General features: G+C 38.7%; 1 protein-coding gene across 1 annotated transcript in view; it reads left to right on the top strand.

Annotated features, from left to right (window-relative positions):
- The first annotated feature begins 6,641 nt into the window (after nucleotides 1-6,641).
- The window catches only part of LOC139737716 (MAM and LDL-receptor class A domain-containing protein 1-like), a 36,239-nt gene continuing 21,977 nt past the window's right edge, over nucleotides 6,642-20,903 (top strand). The window contains exons 1-12 of the mRNA XM_071648390.1: nucleotides 6,642-6,797; nucleotides 7,707-7,739; nucleotides 10,039-10,123; nucleotides 11,276-11,446; nucleotides 12,391-12,533; nucleotides 13,896-14,009; nucleotides 14,572-14,665; nucleotides 15,114-15,245; nucleotides 16,222-16,469; nucleotides 17,512-17,602; nucleotides 19,024-19,164; nucleotides 20,419-20,541. Of these exons, the coding sequence (XP_071504491.1) occupies nucleotides 6,642-6,797; nucleotides 7,707-7,739; nucleotides 10,039-10,123; nucleotides 11,276-11,446; nucleotides 12,391-12,533; nucleotides 13,896-14,009; nucleotides 14,572-14,665; nucleotides 15,114-15,245; nucleotides 16,222-16,469; nucleotides 17,512-17,602; nucleotides 19,024-19,164; nucleotides 20,419-20,541 (1,531 nt within the window). The remainder of the gene's footprint in view (nucleotides 6,798-7,706; nucleotides 7,740-10,038; nucleotides 10,124-11,275; nucleotides 11,447-12,390; nucleotides 12,534-13,895; nucleotides 14,010-14,571; nucleotides 14,666-15,113; nucleotides 15,246-16,221; nucleotides 16,470-17,511; nucleotides 17,603-19,023; nucleotides 19,165-20,418; nucleotides 20,542-20,903) is intronic.

Here is a 20,903-nt window from a genome sequence, read left to right as displayed (position 1 = left end):
GTCTAATTGCAGCTTTGTCTCCTTGGATTTTTTTCCCATTTTGTCTAATAAACTATGGGTATTAGGCGAAGTGGGCATAGCCCATCTGGAAGTAGACCAAGTGGTAATGAGGCTAAGTGGTAATTGGGCTAAATGATCCTTACACGAACTGATTGTAGACAAAATGGGATTAGACCATGTGGGTTGAGACTAAATGCGTAGTAGACGAAGTGGGAGTAGACTTCAAGTGATAGATCACCAATGATGCTTGTCTCACCTTTGCTGTCTGTCTGGTGATACTTTGGGATTCCTGGAGTACTGTATAGATAGGTGATAATTTGTATCCAGAGCTTACAAATATAAAGGTTGGTTGAAACTAAATTTTTGTGCCTATCCCCTAGTGATGAAATTTGTCTGCATGAGGATGTTTTTTCCATATATATGTATTGACTTACATCAGACAAAGTTCATTGCACTTTCATTGCCAAGGGACACATACATGATGATACACATATAATAACAATAAAAAAACAGGATATTCACAAGACATAATATACCACTGTTACAGAGTAACATTAGTCATTATTCTGTAATCTCACAATACTAGATGTTGTATTTTTCAGAAAAGAAAGAGAGGGAGAGGGAAGGGAGGAAGAGTAGGTGAATGTGCACTGCAATTTAATTTGATGAATTCTCTTATTTCTCAGTATTTTAGAATATATACCAATGCTTCCTTCCATTCAAGAGTCAATTTTTACTTCTGTGTTCGTAAAGTTTGCAAGTAGCACCTGACTTGCTGAACTTGCGAAAAATGGTACCCTGCGAAATAGATGGCATATATGGTATTAGACTTTTATTTGTATGTTGACACCGTGTTCCGCCTCTGATGTACTGCAGCCACCCAAGAATGCAACTTTCAGCTGAGCAGCATTTGTGGCTACACGCAGGAGCCGTCTTTAGATGACTTTGACTGGTCAAGGGGAGCCGGCGGCACCACGACGGAGGGCACTGGACCCACCCTTGACCACACCTACGATTCCCCTAGCGGTCAGTGGCTAATATCTTTGGTAGATGTGAAATCCCCACCAGGGTGTGGGTAATGACTGAATCCCCGTAGAGATGCTTTATGGTGCTTCCATGGTCTTGGAAGAGCTAGAGAAGTTATGAATATTTGGAAACTTCTTTTGAATTGTAGAAAACCATGGGAAAAATTACATCTATACAAATGATTGTGGAAAATGGTTATGCTGAAATTTGCTTAATTAAGATTTGTATGTTCATTTTCACTCATTTTAATTCTAAGTCAGTAATAATAACCATCTTTTCTTTGTGGTATAATTGTAAGTTGATTGATATTGCAGGAAAACGATGACAATTTCCTCTTGTTTTTTATGCCTCCGCCACATAGTGGTGCCGGAGGCATTATGTTTTCGGGTTGTCCGTCCGTCCGTCCTTCCTTCCGTCCGTCCGTAATGAATTTTGTGGACAACGTCATGAAAAAACCTTTTGAGGTATCCAATTGAAACTTGGCATGTACATGTGTATTAGGGATTGAAGTTGTGCCTATCAACTTTTGGGTGCAAATGCTCAAGGTCAAAGGTCAAAAGGTCAAGGTAAATATGTAAACTTTCACTATTTCCACCATATCTATGCATTGCCTGAAGATATTTAACGATGTGTTGGCTCAGTAAGTAGAGCGGCTACCTCACAATCGGGAGGTGTTGGGTTCGAACCCCGGCCGCGTCATACCAAAAGACGTTAAAAGATGGGAGTTGCTGCTACCTTGTTTGCCGTTCAACAGTTGAAAAGGTTAGAGCAACGTCGATCTGGCGCTGCTCAGTGGCTGCCGGGCCTACGATCAATTGGGCAAAAAAGAATTTCCATTTTCGGACAATAAAATTTGGAGTTTATATCCAAAACAATTATTATTATTATTATTATTTTCTTGAAACCTACTGTATACATGTACTGTATTACCCAATTAAGATTCTATGGTGAAAGTTTGGGGTCATGAGGTCAAAGGTCAAAAGTAAAAAGGTCAAGTAAAAATATTAAAATTGCACTTTTTTCTTGGTAGCGGTACCTTGGAAATTGTTCAAGGTATCTTCATGGAACATAGTATACTAGTATATACATGTACTGACTGGCAGGGGTCAAAGGTCAAGGGCAACACTTCAAAATTTTACTATTTCTCTCATATTTATGCAATGCCAGCAGGATTGTTATTACTTTTTTTTCCTGGTGTATGCATGTATAACCCAATAGAGATTCTCTGGGAAACTTTTTTTTTTTTTTTCTTCTTTTTTTTTCTTTTTTTTTGCCTTTAAGGTCAGGAGGTCAAAGATCAATTGAAAGTACTGAACTAACTTTTTCCTCCATACCTCGAAAGTGACTCAAGTTATCTTGAAACTTACATATATATTTTTGCATGTTCTGCCTGACAGTGATTATCTTATGAATGTTAGGGTCAAAGGTCAGATGAAAATGGTAACAATTTACTACTCAATACAGAAATTGCGTTTTTTCTCCATACCTTAAAAATTACTCAATGCATAAACTTATGAATGGGTCAAAGTCAAGTTAAAGTCCTTAAATCCCCAAATACATGCTCTCCTATTCATCCACTTATACCTAGGTCAAGGAAGGTGAACATTCAACACATTTATGACAAACTTGTCATTTTGATATTTTGCCAATTTTGTGAAAATGTAATCACACATTGTCCACATGTACTATAGACCTATTAGGAGAATCATGCATTATGGCTGAGGCATACCAGATGCCATAGTGACATTTCGAGTTAATGTTGCCATTGGAATTGTTTTGAATATTTTTAAAGAATTTGCAGAAACTCTGAATAATATGTTCAGACTAATGCATCGTTTAGGCACTGACCCCCTCTAGTATGGATATATTTACGAGTACATGTATTTTAGTCCGTACAGTCATTTGCTGATCATAGAATTTTGTTAATTACTAAGAATGTACACAGCCATGAAGGTACACTGCCAAGGTGTTATGGGATAGATATTGCTACTGGCAATGTATGTATTATTTTTTCACAACTGCAAGTGTTATTATCATCATCTGTATCTTCAGTTTTAATTTGTTGTACAGTGCACTCCTGCTGTTATAACGAAATTTGAGTTACAACAATGTAAAAATTCAGGCCACAACATCATCTACTATTATATATTTTGACTCTTTATTTGTTCGGTTATAAGGAAATTTCGATACAACGAAAGAAAACTGCCAGTCCTGAGGACTTCGTTATAATTGGGGTCCACTGTTTAGTCATTACCATTGTTACTATTATTAGAACTATCAGTTTAAATGATGACGAATTGTTATGTAAATAATCAGTGATTGTTGTGTTCAATCCCACTAGGATACTTCATGTACATTGAGGCCTCTTTGCACAGCGAGGGAGAGAAGGCTCAGCTTCTCTCTCCCCCTACTGCCCCTGATGACAGCGGTAGCCAGTGCTGGAAGTTCTACTTCCACATGTACGGCCAGGGCATGGGCACTCTCAACATCTATGTAAGTTATGCCTACTCGTCACCATGGTAACGTATAGTTGTCATAAACAGTCAATAAGGCAGAAAAAGAAGTGCTATTTAAAATACTAATCCCGTCTTTACTGCTGTACTCTAAACTACCATAAACATGGGATGTTTTGATGTGCAGAATTTTCCCTTTTCCATTTCGTGTCAAGAAACACTGACAAGGAAATAAAGTGATGCAAATTGTTAGTTTACATTATTATGAATATATGATATTGAGTCATCTCTAGCCACTAATATATGACAGATGATTTTATTACTGGAGAGTTAAAGGCATTATTTTCCAGTTGCAAATGAAACAAAAACCTAGCTTTAGTGCTTCAAAATAGTTCTAAAATGTGAGTTAGTGATAGAAAGAGCCAATGTAAAAAAATTGAACTACCATGGTAGTTAGATCACTGCTAAGTACTGTTGAATATACAAAATATGAACAATAGTAACAATGAATATTACATTCTTTGATATGAGATATGCATTATATGTTTATTTTTACTGGCTATTTGTTTGATACAGTAATCATTTAAATGACTGATGATAGCACACTGTAAACTTGTCATCACACACCTGTAGCAAGAGTCTGTGCACTTTGCAAGAGATGGCTTGCCATGTATCCAGTAGATTTGCATCGACTGAAAAAATGGGTTTTTGGCACAGATTTGTCCACTATTCTATAAAACAGATGATGCACAATTCTTTGGTATGTCAGTAGGAATTATTTAATCTAGTCTAGGCTGTGTGGCTGTGTCTCATTGGATAACTATTCCATAGTTACCTGATGCTTGCAAGTCCTTATGATGCACTCAGACATGTGCATAATGTATATACCATGGCTCGACACTAACTTTTTTGTTTGGTGGCCCGATGGGGCCACCAAAATCCTAAAATTTCAAATTTTTGGTGGCCCAAGAGAAAAATTTGGTGTCCCGAAAAAAAAACCAATAAAAAACATTAAAAGTCCTTTTTTTAATGAGTCAAATATCTAAGTTTTATGATAGTAAGAATTAGAAGTTGGACATATCTATTCATAAATAAACTTCAACAAACTTGCAACACTCACTCTCAGGACACATTCAGTCCTTTTCATCCGTCCTTTAAACAAATTAAATGCTAATTTCCGGCGCAAAAAGTTACGAATTTATTGACATACTTTTCACAAAATTTGGGGGCCACCAAATTTGCCCTATTTGGAAGTTTGGTGGCCCGACTTTCATTTTTGGTGGCCCCGGGCCACCGGGCCACCGTTAGGGTCGAGCCCTGTATATACAGACTAACAGAGAAGGCATACCACACACTTTATTTCATAAAGTGTGTGGTATGCAAAATGATCCATTGTATTTTAACTATTGTATATTATGATGTCTGTATATTTACATGCTATGCACAGATGTCTGAGTGTATTCAATGTAAAATATATTTGTATTGTAATTGAAGTATATATATGTAAGAGATCTTAAAGAAGTCTTGAAAATATTCATTTGCTCTGGACCAGTATGAAATTGGAGGGACAATGACACAAGTTGCTACCACAAGTGGTGACCACTTCAACAACTGGTACGGGATGATGGCAGAGGTTTCTGCAACCCAGGAATACCGACTGGTCTTTGAAGGTGTTGTAGGACCCACCGAACTGAGTGATATAGCAATTGATGACGTCACTATGTTGGCTGGATCCTGCCCTAATCAACGTGAGTACCACATCTCCATAACATGTCCATTCAGCCTCTTAACCCGTTGAGGACGAGTCCCGAGTACACTCGGGCAGGTGTCTATGGGAAATGTGTGTTGTAGCAAAATCTGTCTGTCCTCAACGGGTTAAAACACTCCTAGATCGCTCTATGTCCATACATGTTTGGCACCCAGTATTGATAAACATAATGATGATTAGTTTGAAAATGGAAAGATGGAGAAGAAGATGAAGAAGAGGTTGGAGGAGAATAAGAACTGAGAGAGTTATAATGCAAGCGTGTAAAATATCCCCCTTCATTCATTCATTGCAAAGAGCATTGTGCATATTAACACAGTGAAGTATTTAAACTGGACCCCATGGAAGACAGGCTAGTGCAGCTAAATTTGGGCTATCCAGCTACTGTACATGTACCTTGTCAGTTGGAAAATGAAAATGAAAACAAACATACATGTAATATGTAATTATACAGTATGTCCCAAAAAAAATTGCAACAGGGCCCTCGCAATGATATCTTTAAAAATAGTGAATCAATCTAAATACAGATTCAGGGTATGAAACTATAACTCATTGCCCACATCTTATAGAAAACCCCACTTGATTTGCTTCAGTGGTCAAAGAAAAATGAGGAATTTCGTAGAGGATGTCGGGAATCTCTTCCGTCCAAGTTCTGCCTGTTATTCACACACAAGATCATCGAAGTGCTAAACTTGGAAGAATCAGACTCATGACATGCTTTACAACAATCCACATTTCTCTGTGACTGCTTTAACCAAATTGAATGGGGTTTTCTGCAAAATAGAGCTAGAGTCCCTGTAGCCTCCTTTCAAGCTCACTGTAAGATATTTTGTGGTAGTCTCATCACAAGACAACATGGATTTATCTCATGTGTATCTTGTAGTTGACTGCAACTTTGAAAGTGGTTTCTGTCTGTGGGAGAACGCTCCGACGGGTGACTACGCAGACTGGGTGCGTCTAGCGGGAGGGACGGCCACTGGAGGGACTGGGCCGACTGTGGACCACACTCTTGGAACCACAGCTGGTGAGTTGGGAATCTTTTGATTTATCATTCTCTGCTTGAACGTTCCTTGAATTTAGCAAATAGGAAAACAATATTGTGATTTGTATAGCACCCTGAAAGCATGTCCACAGTGACACTTTCAATGTAGGATCCTGAGTTGGCAATGTACTCAGCAAGAGTTGGAGAGGGTACTCATGGCATCTCCTTGGAATGCAATTACATTTTTAGCCACTGGTTTGTAAAAATCTCCTATATATAAAACTTTCCCCTATCTCCTCCAGGGTTCTACATTTACTTTGAGAGTAACTATGTATCACCAGGCTACACAGCTGTCCTCTATTCAGCCCCTCTCCATGTCACGGATCCCAATGTCTGTCTCACATTCTGGTACCACATGTATGGCTCCGCCATCGGCGAGCTCAGCTTCGTATTTGAGGACTTCACCACTGGTAGGCAGGCCTACGGATGGCGGATGACTGGTCTCCAGATCCCTAATGAGGATACCTGGCTGCCCGGCAAGGTTGGCTTAGCGGACTATTTCTCTGGTAATGTGAGTATCAATCTAGTCTCTCTTCAAGAATGAATAAAGTATGATAATCATTAATTACTTTGTTATTATTATAATAATTATGAAAGTTATTGTTATTCTGATTATTTTGTTATCATTATTATCACTATCATCATCATCAGCAGCAGCATTACCATTATTGATAGTTTCCATTATGCAGAAAATTTTTATTTTCCTTTTTTTTTGTGACAAAGAGAGTTACAATCTTAACAAAAATTTTGCAGTGACCCTTTGTGCGTATTCATTTGAAGTCAACCATCTGAAAATAAAAACATGAACTAGCCTGGGATAAGACTGGAGACAGGGGAAAAAAGACCTGCAGTAGTCTTTCCAATGTTTGATCCTATTGTTGACTGACTGGCTTTTAGCTGTTAGTGCAGCTGCATAGTAAGAAACCTTGATTTGGATATTAAAAGATATTTTGCCTTATAACTTAAATTTTGAAATATGACATTGAGGTTGAGACAAGGAAACAAGGATTTTCTCAACTGGAACCATTCATTCATTGCTATGGATACTGTTAAAGATTCATGATGACCCATGTGTGATTTTCCATTGACTATGCTTTGGCTTTTGCTCTTCTGTACTGCAATTGAATATGCCCATTTGATATGTAATATCTTGGTATACATATAAAAAAAATTATGTTGGTACATTATTATTATTGTTTTTTTATAAGTTTCAAGATTACGATTGAAATATTATTTTTTGAATAATATTCTAAAAAATTGTGAAAGCTCTATGAAAGATATGGTATCATGTGGCATGTGTGTGAGTGTATCAAGTATGTGCATATTGTAAGACATTTATTTTTTGTTTTTTTGTTTTACTCAATTTCAAAAGTTGAGTGCAAAATGTGTTAATATTTATAAATCTATTTGCCATTTCCAGATTACAATACCACCAGAAGGAGAGGAAGTACTGGTAAGTGTACGATGCAGGAATATCACCAAAAAAAAAAGAAGAAAAAAGAAATACTTCTTACCCTACGTGTATGTGTATGTCAACTATTCTGTCACAACTTGTTGGGACTGTAGACTTGTCAATTTTGTAATTCAAAAAGGCAGACATATTGATTGTATACATAGTTCCAGATAAACTCAGCTCTGTCAGAATCACCTGTGAAGATTAGTTCCATTCAAGCAGGTTCCAGATTGGTCCTTTTACTCCCAGAAGGTTGATAAAAATCAAACATCCAACGTGAGAATCAAGAAGTATTAAAAGCATTTAAAGGACAAGTCCACCTTCATATACATGTGGATTGAGTGAATACAGCTATATTAGTGGAACACATCAGCGAAAGTTTGGGGAAATTCAGACAATCCGTTAAAAAGTTATGAATTTTCAAAGTATCTGTGTAGTCACTGCTGGATGAGAAGACTACTACAGTGTATGATGTCATATGCGTACAACCATATAAAGAAAATAAAAGAGAATTTCACATAATTTTACTTTTTGAATAAAGTGCACATTTCTTCGACTTGCTACTGACATATGTTAAGGGTAATATTGTTCCACCTGCCTTCTGAAAGAGAGAAGTCAAGTGTTCTTTTCTTATGCGAGAAAAGTGAAAATATGTTGAATTTTCTTTATTCTTTCTTTATATCATTGTACTCATGTGACATCACAAGCTATAGTAGTCTTCTCATCCAGCCTTGAGTAAGCAGAAACTTCAAAAATTCATAACTTTTGAACGAATTGTCCGAATTTCCTAAAACTCTCAATGATGTGTTCTACTAATATTGCTGCATTCACTAAACCCACTTGTCTGTGAAGGTGAACTTGTCCTTTAATTACTATTAAGTCTGTTTAAACAAATATCAAAGTTCTTACATTTTCAACAACTTATGCTGGTTTGCAGTTTTATTGTCCCCGCCGAACGAGTTCGAGCAGGGGACTATGAAACGGGCTCCGTACGTGTGTGTGTCCGTCCGTGTGTCCGTGTGTCCGTCCGTGTGTCCGTCCGTGTGTGCGTCCGTGTGTGATCAAAATGTTCAAAATGCTACTCCTTCGCCATTTCTAACCTGATTTTGATTCTGTTTGCTTTATATGATAGCACTACATGGGAGCTTTGAAACTTCTATACAGAATTTCAGTTGTGACCTTTGACCTTGACCTTTGACCTATATTGTACATTTTGCTTCAAAATGCTACTCCTTCGCCATTTCTAACCCGATTTTGATTCCGTTTGCTTTATATGATGGCACTAGGTGAGGGCTTCAAAACTTCTACACAGAATTTTGACCTTTGACTTCTTTGACCTTTGACCTTGATTTTTGACCTATATTGTACATTTTGCTACAAAATGCTACTCCTTCGCCATTTCTAACCCGATTTCAATTCCGTTTGCTTTAAGTGATGGCACTAGGTGAGGGCTTCAAAACTTCTACACAGAATTTTGACCTTTGACTTCTTTGACCTTTGACCTTGATTTTTGACCTATATTGTACATTGGCTACAAAATGCTACTCCTTCGCCATTTCTTACCCGATTTTGATTCCGTTTGCTTTATGTGATGGCACTAGGTGAGGGCTTCAAAACTTCTACACAGAATTTTGACCTTTGACTTCTTTGACCTTTGACCTTGATTTTTGACCTATATTGTACATTTTGCTACAAAATGCTACTCCTTTGCCATTTGTAACCCGATTTCAATTCCGTTTGCTTTAAGTGATGGCACTAGGTGAGGGCTTCAAAACTTCTACACAGAATTTTGACCTTTGACTTCTTTGACCTTTGACCTTGATTTTTTTACCTATATTGTACATTGGCTACAAAATGCTACTCCTTCGCCATTTCTAACCCGATTTCGATTCCGTTTGCTTTATGTGATGGCACTAGGTGAGGGCTTCAAAACTTCTACATAGAATTTTGACCTTTGACTTCTTTGACATTTGACCTTCATCTTTTTACCTATATTGTACATTTTGCTACTAAATGCTACTTCCGGCGGGGACATATATTACGCACCGCGTAATTTCTACTTTTCCTTGTTGCATTATTCAATGTTAATATACATGTACAATGTATACTGTATGTAGAGAGATTTTTTTCCCTTAAAGAGTAGAAAAAGTAACAGCAATGAAACTTTCAAAACTGTGTCCAGTTTTCTCTTCCCTCATATCTCACATATTTTTTAGAAGTAGGTATATATGAAACATCATTGGTATCTGTGACTTTTCACTTTATATATCTTTTCTCCTTGCTCTCCCATAACCACAAGGTACTAATCATTGCCTCACTGGGGGATTACAGCTATGGAGACATAGCCCTAGATGACATGCTTGTGGAATATGAAAGTTGCTCCTGTAAGTGTATGCAAGTCATTCTGGTCTAGCACTATACTATACCATACCATAACATTCTTTAAGACGTTTTATTTCAGATTTTGTTATTGTATACACTGTGTATTTTGCATGTTTTTATTTCTGCCAAGTTTTGCTAATAACAATGTGTAAATCAACAGTTAAGATATTGCATCTCATGGTACAAGTGTGTTGCATGTTATCAACTCAATAGTGGAGAAATGCTACATTCTACCCTTTCCTTCATTGTATTTCTTGATCATGAATTCAACCACTCCCAGAATTGTCTAGCTTGTTCTAATTTTCAAAATACTATACTCTCAAAGTATCTGCCAAATGCAACCCATGGTATTCATGTAAGATTCAGTGTAATTTGTTTTGCAGTTTTATGGTATTTTATTGACTGTAAACTCATGATTGTGAAATACAACTACTTGAATTCACAAATCTATATGTTTTTCTTATTGCAGTGTGAACTTGACAAGTATGAAATAAAATATATTTGTAATCAAAATTAAAGATGTTCTACTTAGTAGTCCCTTTAATACCAACCCCTCACATCTAAAAAATATTGTTCATACCAGACACTTTCCTTTAATACTGAATATGCAGTTGTTTACCTGTGACCACCCAGCTCAAAACCATCAAAATAGTTGCAGATTAAGACTTTGTAATTGGCCAAAGTATTATCATTTGGGTTAACTGACTGAAATTCACAAACTTTAATGTACATTGGAGAGGATTTTTTTTTTTCTACTGTCAAAATTTTGAGATAACATTTGTCCAACAGAAATTGAGATTTTAGCAGTTTTTCTGGACCATAGTTTTTTGGACAGGCTCTGCTTTCACTTGGAAATCGAACATGTTTTCATTGATGCCTCTGCATAGCACACATGATTGGACCTAATCTTTGGATTTTTTTTCTCCCTTTCCAGTGGAACTGCACCTCATAACTCTTTCTATTTCAATCACTTTTTGAATGGGCTAGGATTGTTCAATTTTAATAAATTATATATTATTTCAAAACTGAGAGCTTACTCTTTTGATTTAATATGTAAGTGGAAATTCATAGTGGCCTATGTTTTGTCTGCGCTGAGCTGGGTAGCCGTGTATATGCAGTCAGTTATCTTTCTGTTTATTTCCTCTCTGTGGTAGTCTCCCCTGACGAGGCAGACCCTAACAACCAAGACACTGTCTTCTGTGACTTTGAATATAACATGTGTGGTTGGAAGCAAGATACCGATGACAATTACGATTGGATCAGGAGAATGGGCTCCACCCCCTCTACAAACACCGGTCCTATTAGTGACCATACTACAGCAAGCGGTGAGTATTCAAAAGCTTCACTTTCTTGCTTTGTGGAGCTTTACAGAGATTGTACTGCATTTCACAATTCTGCACACACACACACACACACACACACACAACAAAAACAAATAAAACTTATATATTTCTTGGATGATATGAACTATTCATCCAGGTAGGCAGAGTGTTGCATATTTCTGATTCATGTCCCACCTGCCTGCAGTAAGGAGATCAAGGGACGCAAAACTCAGGGAGCAAACTAGGATGTACAATTGTACATGTACAAATGTGTAAGTGCACTCAGACCAGCTGAGTCTGGTTCCTTAATATCTGGCTGGTAGATTAAATCAAGACCAGCCTCAGGTGCACTAAAGGCAGACTTGATTGCACTAAGACCAGACACATGTGCTCTAGGACCAGAATCAAATGCACAAGGGTCAGACTCACATTCACTAAGACCAGACTCAGGTGCACTGGGGTCAGATTCACATTGCCCTGAGACCAAAGGTCAAACTCACATGCACTAACACCAAAGACCAGATTCAGGTATGCTAGTGTCAAACTCACATGCATTAAAATCAGACTCAGTTGCTCCCGGACCAGACTTGGTGCATTATGGTCAGACTCAGGTGCTCTAGGACTAATCTAGAGAGTCAAATACAATGTAAGAAATGACTCCCCTGAAGCCTAGTGTGGCAGCTACCTTGTCTATGTTTCAAATGAACCCATGCTGCTATGCTTTCTGTATTGTTCCTGTTTTCTATCAGGGTAATGTAGTTCTGAGTGTTGACACCGAGTATTGACACTGAGTATTGACACTGAGTGTTGACACTGAGTGTTGACACTGAGTGTTGACACTGAGTGTTGACACTGAGTGTTGACACTGAGTGTTGACACTGAGTGTTGACACTGAGTGTTGACACTGAGTATTGACACTGAGTGACTGACTTGACTTCTCTTCCCAGGTTTTTACATGTATTTTGAGGCATCACAGGGGTCAGCGGGAAGCACTGCCAGAGTGCGGACCTCTCCTCTTGCCTCAACTCCAGAGGGCGCCTGCATCTCTTTCTGGCTCCACATGTTTGGCCAATCCATGGGCACCCTGAAGGTAAGGTTCTCAGAGTAAGGTAAGGTTCTCAGAGTAAGGTAAGGTTCTCAGAGTAAGGTAAGGTTCTCAGAGTAAGGTAAGGTTCTCAGAGTAAGGTAAGGTTCTCAGAGTAAGGTAAGGTTCTCAGAGTAAGGTAAGGTTCTCAGAGTAAGGTAAGGTTCTCAGAGTAAGGTAAGGTTCTCAGAGTAAGGTAAGGTTCTCAGAGTAAGGTATGGTTCTCAGAGTAAGGTAAGGTTCTCAGAGTAAGGTAAGGTTCTCAGAGTAAGGTAAGGTTCTCAGAGTAAGGTAAGGTTCTCAGAGTAAGGTAAGGTTCTCAGAGTAAGGTAAGGTTCTCAGAGTATCTTGTTAAAGAATTTTGTCACTATGGCATTAAAATGTTCAGATTTCCCTAGGTACAATATGTACATACATCGTGCCACTTGTATAGCACCTTTTCCAAAGGGTACATAGCGCGTTACACTTAAATAACAACATACATGTATCAGACATGATAACTTACAATTGATGCATTGAGATGTTTGATAAACAGGAAAATCACTCTATATGGGACAATATGACAGTAACATTTTCAAGTCTTATTTTCAACGCTTACTGAGACATGGTACTGATTCATTATAATTTGACATGTTTTTTATCGGATAATTAAATACCTGTCAGTCTGTCTGAAAATTCATTACGCTATATATACAGCCCTGACTACTTTTTGATGATCAGCTCTTTGGATACTATGGTGGAAAGACTTGTGTATTGAAATTAATATGCTATTAGTGGAAAAATGAGCAAAGAATTTTCCACTAATATAAAATCAAATTCATTTCTGGTCAGTTTCCTTCTGTTTGCATTTGTTACATACTAAAAAAGCTGCATCACTTCTGTGATCCCTCGCATTTATTCCCAAGTGGAATTATCTTGCGGATTTATGTCAGGTTTAAGTGTGTGCATGTGTGTCACACACAAACACACTGCTATAGCTTCTGACCATCTGAGCATTGAGAATTAAGGATTTCTGGGACAAATACTGTACTAACCGTTATGGCTTTTTATAGCTCAGTCGGTAGAGCACCGGACTAGCATCTGGAGGTCTTGGGTTTGAATCCCGATGGAATCCCATTTTCTTTGCTCATTTTTCCACTAATAACTTATATTCATTTCTGGTCAGTTTCCTTCTATTTGCATGTGAAATTATTATGCTTTACATTTGACTTGATTCCTGACCTTTCTAATTGGGACATTCTTTATTCTCATTCTTGCTTAATAGGATGAACTTTTGAATGTAAGTGGCAAACTCACCTGAATTGTAATAATGATTATTTGCTAGGGTCTGAAGTATGTATGACTTTGTGTGCTCTGCTTGTGTTCTAGGTCTCTTTGTACAATTCATTGGGTGAAGAGGAAGTGATATGGAAGCAAGAGGGAACCCTGCAGAACATGTGGCTGTACCGTCATATCACTCTTCATGTAGACTACAAGTACGAGGTGAGTCAGCGAAAAAACCTTCAGAACCAAATCATCCCCTAGGTAGGATTGGAGGGAGATCTTCATTAACCCATTACCTATGGTAATGTTTTGGGGCCTGTGCATTGTCTGTGGAGATTTCAAATCTTGTAGAGAATGGGTTAAGCATGCAAATTTAATTTAAAAATTCTGATAATTTCTCTCATATGTACATAATCTTTGATTGATAACTTATTTAAAATGAGGAAAAAATATATATTTCATGTTGCACAGTATATTTTTGAATTGTCTCATTTTTTTTTTTACATCCTAAAGAAATCTGTGAAGCATACATGTATAGTGACTTGCATTCTTGGGGGCAATATTGATAAACTTCACTGCAGATTTGCTTTTTGTTGAAAAAAAAATAGCCATTATATTCAACAGCAATATTTTCATAGCTTCATTTCTCCAGTGTTGGAGACTTTAGTAGTGGAAAGAACCATGCAGCTCACATTTTCCTTATGAGAAATATTGTTAGACATCTTCAATTCATTTTTATTTTTATTTTTTGGCTGACTTTTCCCTTTTGTCTCCACTGCAGATTGCCTTTGAAGCAGTGCGTGGTTACGGGTGGTCGGGTGACATGGCAATTGATGACATTGAATACGATGCGACGTCAACCTGCCCAGAACTGGGTAACTCTGATACTTCTCATGCTTCTATACAGATGCCAACTGTTACTTATTGCACTATATTATACTGCTTTTTAGCCAAAAGTACTGCAGGTTTCATGGAAAATACTGTTTTTCCATAAAAATATGCCTTTTCAGCTCTCAGAATACTGTAATGGTGTTTACAATCTTTCCTGTTGAATGAAAACAAAAACAATACCCCCTCCTCTAAAATTGATGATTTTACTGATAAGTTCTCAGTCTGTCTACGTAGATTCTCATTTACATTATATTGTCTATCATTTCATAAGTTTTGAAGAGAGTCTAATGAATAAATGTGAAATTTATGAATGTATGCCACAAAAGCTCTGTTTAGTGAAAGGGAAGATAGTGTTATGTTTAATTCTAGAAAAAAAATGATTATAAGGTGATTTCTTTTAAAATATAAAAATATGTTTGCTGCCCCCATCAGATGAGTGTTCCTTTGAGACAGACACCTGTGGCTGGACCCAGGAAGTGGCTTTGGATGATTTTGATTGGTCCAGGGCCAGAGGCAGAGAGCACAGAGAGATACCCTTGGATAAGACCACTGGCTTAGACTCAGGTAAGCTGGTCTGATCTCAGACTCCAACTCTTCTGCTTGAGCAAGAGATCTCACACTTTGAGGCCAAAATCTCCTGCTCTTCTGCGTGATTCTAAATTTCTCCCACTCTGACTGTGTGTCCCCCTCTTAGGAAGTATTTTCTATCGCTTAAAAATCAGCTTTCTCCCGTCCTCCTTTAGTTTTGTGATGTTTATTAAAATATAAGCCTAGATAGAACCAGAGAGCATCTGTAATCCTATCTACAGAGACTCCAACCCCAAGCACCTTCTGATCGGGAGATTCTCCCGCCCGAAACCCCTAGTAAACGGGAGACTCCAAGTTGATGTGTGCGAAGCGCGAAGTTCCTAGGGTTCTAGCTGTTCTCTGGTGCTATCTAAGGCTTATTTTTTCAACATACGATAGCAAAAAGTAAGAAATCCTTTCCACCGGGAGACACAGAGCCAGGGCGGGAGAAATCAAATCTCAAACGGGAGAACGGGAGATTTTGCAAAAAATGGGCTTTCGGCAGGAGATCTCCCGTCGAAAACGGGAGAGTTGGAGTCTCTGTATCTAGAGTTACCATGGCCCTGCTGAATGTTGACTGCAAGGGATGTTACACCTCATGCTCATGATGTGCTGTATGAACACATATTATTCTATGAACACATATTATCGTGTGAGTTTATCAGCTAGTTAACCAAATTTTGCAGGGTTTTTTTTTTTCATCAATATTTGCAACCCTATCATGGTAGTATTCTGCTGAGTTGTGTATCTGTGCATACATTTATGTGAGCTAGTGTATTTCCAAGATTCTCAGTGAGGATGGGAGCTGGAATAAACTTATCACAGACACAGACCAAGACGTCCAAGTTATTGAGTAAACCATTTATTATAATTAAAGTTACAACTAAGTTTGTACAACTTGTAAAACAAGCTGAAATTCCCCTGGTTTGCATACAGGATTTATAATATTGCATGGTAATTATTCTTGTGTCAGGTTACTACATGTGGCTGGACACTGACCGGGAGGACGGTCAGTTTGCCTACCTCTACAGCCCCACTTACTCCCTGACCTCCCTACCGCACTGCCTGCGCTTCTGGTACTACCACGACACAGAGGGTGCCCTCACGGTCCACACTCGTAGAGGAGGGCAGTACTCCGAGGCACTGTGGCAGGCTCCGCCAGATAAACTTGTTGGCTGGCAGCAGGGCAGCCTCTCTGTCACTGACACCAACAGCTATCAGGTGTGCAGACTCAGAATACACTCAGTCTACACCCCAGTTACAGTGAATCTTGAGTGTCATAAACCTACCTAAACTAGATAAACTTTTTGGCTGCCAGCCTCTCTGTAACTGACACAAACAGCTTCCAGGTGTGCACACTCAAAATACACTCAGTCTACACTCCAGTTACACTGAATCTTGAGTGCTATATATGTACCTTCCCAAACCAGATTAACTTCTTGGCTGGAAGCAGGGCAACCTCTCTGTCCCAGACACCAGCATCTTCCAGGTGTGCACACTCAGAATACACTCAGTCTACACCCCAGTTACACCAAATCTTGAGTGTCATACACCTCCGTATAACTAGGTAAACTTGTTGGCTGACAGCAGGACAGCCTCTGTGTCTCTGACACTAACAGCTTCCAGGTGTGCACACTCAGAATACACATACTCTACACCCGAGTGCTTGAGTGCTCTACACCTCTCCAAACCTTACTCTTCACTCTGAAGTCACTTGATGAACACACTCTTTACACAAAATCATCACTCTGAATGCACTCAATTTATGCTCTGCTGTAAACTCAATATAGATTTGACACCTTGCAAACTCTCACTTTTAACTCTTTTATGTCCTCTGTCTACACTCTGCTTGCACTCATTCTACACTTAATGCCTTCAAGTCCTTCAGTGTATACCTAGAGTCTAGGCTGTGATGTAGGATGTTGTCAAGATCTTCAATTATACAGTACATTTAGCAGAAACACCCTGCTTAACCCTTCATTTGTCCAGGCACTATTCAAAGCTTAATGTACCAAGCTTTTCCATGAGCATTCAGTAATCTATCCAAACTTGATCAAGGTAATCTTTATTAATTGACAGTTATTTTCCGGACATCTGTGTCAATCTGTGAGGAAGAACGCACTCCAGGGTGCATACCATACTGTGAACAAAACACATTTAGGGTTAATCTATTTGATGGAATGTGAAAGGCGTTTGCAACATCTGACATATACCAGTGCCCTTACGTTAACATGGTGTAACGCTAAATTTGTTTTAACTGCAGGTTGCCTTCAAGGGAACGGTAGGTTCTATCCGTAACTCTCTCATGGCCATAGATGAAGTCAGTGTCAAGACAGGGGCGTGCACACCACCACGTAAGTTTCGTGAAATAATTCCGGCGGTATTCCATGTCAGGAAGCTGAATTTCGTCCTGCATGAAATATGCCATGAAATCAATAAATGAGAGAAAACTATATTCAGAGTCGTGCCCCTGTAATTGGTGAAAGAAAAAATGAATTGTGGTTTTCCATGAAGTTTTAACTCACTGAGAGGAAATAAGAAACATTTTTGCCAAGATGTAAACCTTCCTTGAGTGTCTTATGGAAAACTGACAGGCTGGTCACTTTGTTTGCATTTCATTGTAAGGGGAAGATACTGTAATTAGTTAGATATCCTTTATTTCAACAAAGTGTACTCTTCTTCAATTTTCATGTGCCATATTGAAAGTTTGTGCACTTAATCATGAGTAATCAGAGAATGATGCTGCATACAGTATACAGAAATGTGCCCTATGTGTGAAGATTTTGTCGCAATGCGTAGCTCAAAACGTGTGGCCCAACATGGTGTCATAGACAGTCAAACTATACTTGATGAACTTTACTACAACAGAGAGATGTGCACTGCAATAGGTCACCATGTTACCCTTCAAAAAAAAAAAATCACTGACTTCAAAGTTTAAAAAGATGCAGCATGTGATGATTGGGTTGAAAAGGAGAACTCAATATCTACTCAGGAATCAAACATTTGTCATCTTAATTATCTCATATGAGACTTTGTTAGTCTGAGAATGTCGTAAAGTTTGAAACCTTTGTGTCTTTATTAGGGAAGTTGATATTGTATTCTTTTCTTTGTACACCTGTTGTGTAGATATCTCTTTTCTCCAGTAGGTTGACTGCATCTGAATTTCTAGTGCAATTTTCTCAAAAGTTGTGCTTGATATCAGGTAGCCAGCTTTTGTATCCATGCAAAGCTTCAAGACTAAAAAAGCTGTAAAATACATACTGTATATACCAAATATTTTGCGAGGCTTTTATTTTCACAGTCGAGTCAGGTGCTATTCCCCAATATAAAGACACACGAAAATGTTGACTCTGATTCTGACACGAATGTGACGTGCAAGCATGCATTTCTCTATTTAGTGCTGTACTCCATGATTGTGTATTTAACCACTAGTAAAATGGTCAGAAAGTCCAGATTTGCAAAAAAATTAGTCTTGCCAAATATATGGCGTATACAGTATAGAGTGCTCAGCTGCCAGTCAGGAACCGCCTTGGCAGGAACACTGCAATTGGAAGAAAAACTTGCCTTCTGACCCCTCGTGAGTAAGCCGGTCCACTGTAGGAGGGAATCAATGTTTGCATGACTATGTCAAGGACTTGCAGGGTGACAAATCACATATATTTGTTGTGCATGCTCATATCCGATGTCTGGATATTTGGGTGTGTCTTAAAGAATAGTTAAATTTCTCTACCGGTATTTATACCTCTACCTTAATAATCCTCACCCCTTGGGACAGTCTGGTGCACTTTTGAGGAGGAGCGATGTGACTGGGGTAATGTGTTTAGTGGAGACAACATGGACTGGGTCCTCTACAGTGGGTCTACACCCAGTGGATCAACGGGGCCCACCAATGACCACACCCTGAAAAACGTGAATGGTAAGATGGAGCGATCTATAATACCTTAACCCATTGAAGACTAGTCGTGTGTGTACTCGGGCAGGTGTCAATAGGAAATGTGTGTTGTCGCAATTATCAGCTTGTCCTCAATGGGATTAGTAATCCCGTAGCCCGAATCTCAATGCAGGCATGTTTTTGTAAGAATCGGCTGGAATCATTGTTGTTGTCGAGGTAACCAGTTACCACTCAGATCAATTTTGCATGCCAGTTAACCCATTATGTGTCCAGGCTGTTTATAGCTGAACATGCCAAGCTTTTGAGCAGCTTTCAGTAAGCAATTCAAACTTGACCTACCCAATAGTTGTAAAGTAAGCAAGCCCACTAAGGTGTGGCAATGTGCCTCAGTCCATAGGAAGTCAATGGTGATACAGTGTGGTGATTCATCTATACTACTGATTGTTAGATGACCTGGAACTCTCTCTGTTTGTGGGTATGAAAATGGCCTGGATTGGATTTCTTTGATAATGCAAGTTTGTTCATTCTGAGTGTGAGACCATTTTGAAACTGTTCAATGTGGCTATAGGAGAGGGCTGTCACTAAGTATGAATGATTTTACAGACCACCATGATCCCTTGAATGTCCTTTAACCCGTTGAGGACGGTTTGATTTTGCTACAACACGCATTTGCCATAGACACCTGCCCGAGTATACTCGGGACTCGTCCTCAACGGGTTAATTTGTGGAGAATGAGAAACAATGAACTGCACCTGAGGTAGACTTTGTTTATCACTAATCGATGACAATGCAGCTACCCAAAATTGCACAGTCAATACTTCCTTTTTCTTCTGAGCTCACATCATCGGTAATCATTGTATGCTCAGTTTACAGAAGTCAACTCTTTGTGTTACAATTCCACTACTGTAAAACATGATATATTCGCGGCATGAAATTTTCGCGCATTGGAGCCGACAGCCTTTTTCGTGGCATGAAATTTTCGTGAATTGCTACTGGCATTCAATGCATGTAGTGTAGACAAAAGCTTTCACGTGCATTTTAATTTCACGAATTTTGGCACTCGCGAAATTCGCGAAATTAAAATGCACGCGAAAATTCCTCGCTTTACAGTATATCTATTGTTCTACCTCGCCAAGCAAACATAACAGCAGTTCATTAATCACCACTAGAACTTGGCAGTGATTCATGATCAAATAGCTCACAGTCTCATTAGGGAAAAAGACAAGAAAATGAGGAGGATGAAGGACTCTCACAGGGTGTGGTTCATCCATTCTACAGGTCACTACATCTACATTGAGGCTTCATCAGCTGGCGACGGATACACAGCACTCTTTGATTCCACCTATGTTGATGCCCGGCTGGATGGATGCTTCACATTCTGGTATCACATGTATGGCCAAGGTATGACCGTGAAGGGAACTTTCTGTCTTGTACTCTTGCCCACCTCCGTCCTACTCTCCCCACCTTCTTCATACTCCCCCCGCCTCCTTCTTACTCGTTCCCGCCTTCTTCATACTCTCCCCGCCTCCTTCTTACTCTTTCCCGCCTTCTTCCTACTCTCCTCGCCTCCTTCTTACTCTTTCTCGCCTTCTTCCTATTCTTTTTTGCCTCCTTCCTATTCTTTCCTGCCTCTTTCCAACTCTTCCCCCTTGTGAGTCTCAGAATCTTTATTTATTTATTTATTTATTTATCTACTTATTTATTTATTTATCTATTTTTTAACTTTTTGTTTTTCATTCTTTAAATGTGTTTGAATTATCATT

Source organism: Diadema antillarum, unplaced genomic scaffold (genome assembly GCF_040938485.1).
Source record: "Diadema antillarum isolate AM-2024a unplaced genomic scaffold, OU_Dant_1.0 seq00000701_RagTag, whole genome shotgun sequence".
Classification (NCBI taxonomy): domain Eukaryota; kingdom Metazoa; phylum Echinodermata; class Echinoidea; order Diadematoida; family Diadematidae; genus Diadema; species Diadema antillarum.
The sequence above is the reverse complement of the archived record's forward strand: the minus strand, read 5'-3'. Positions and strand labels throughout refer to the sequence as shown.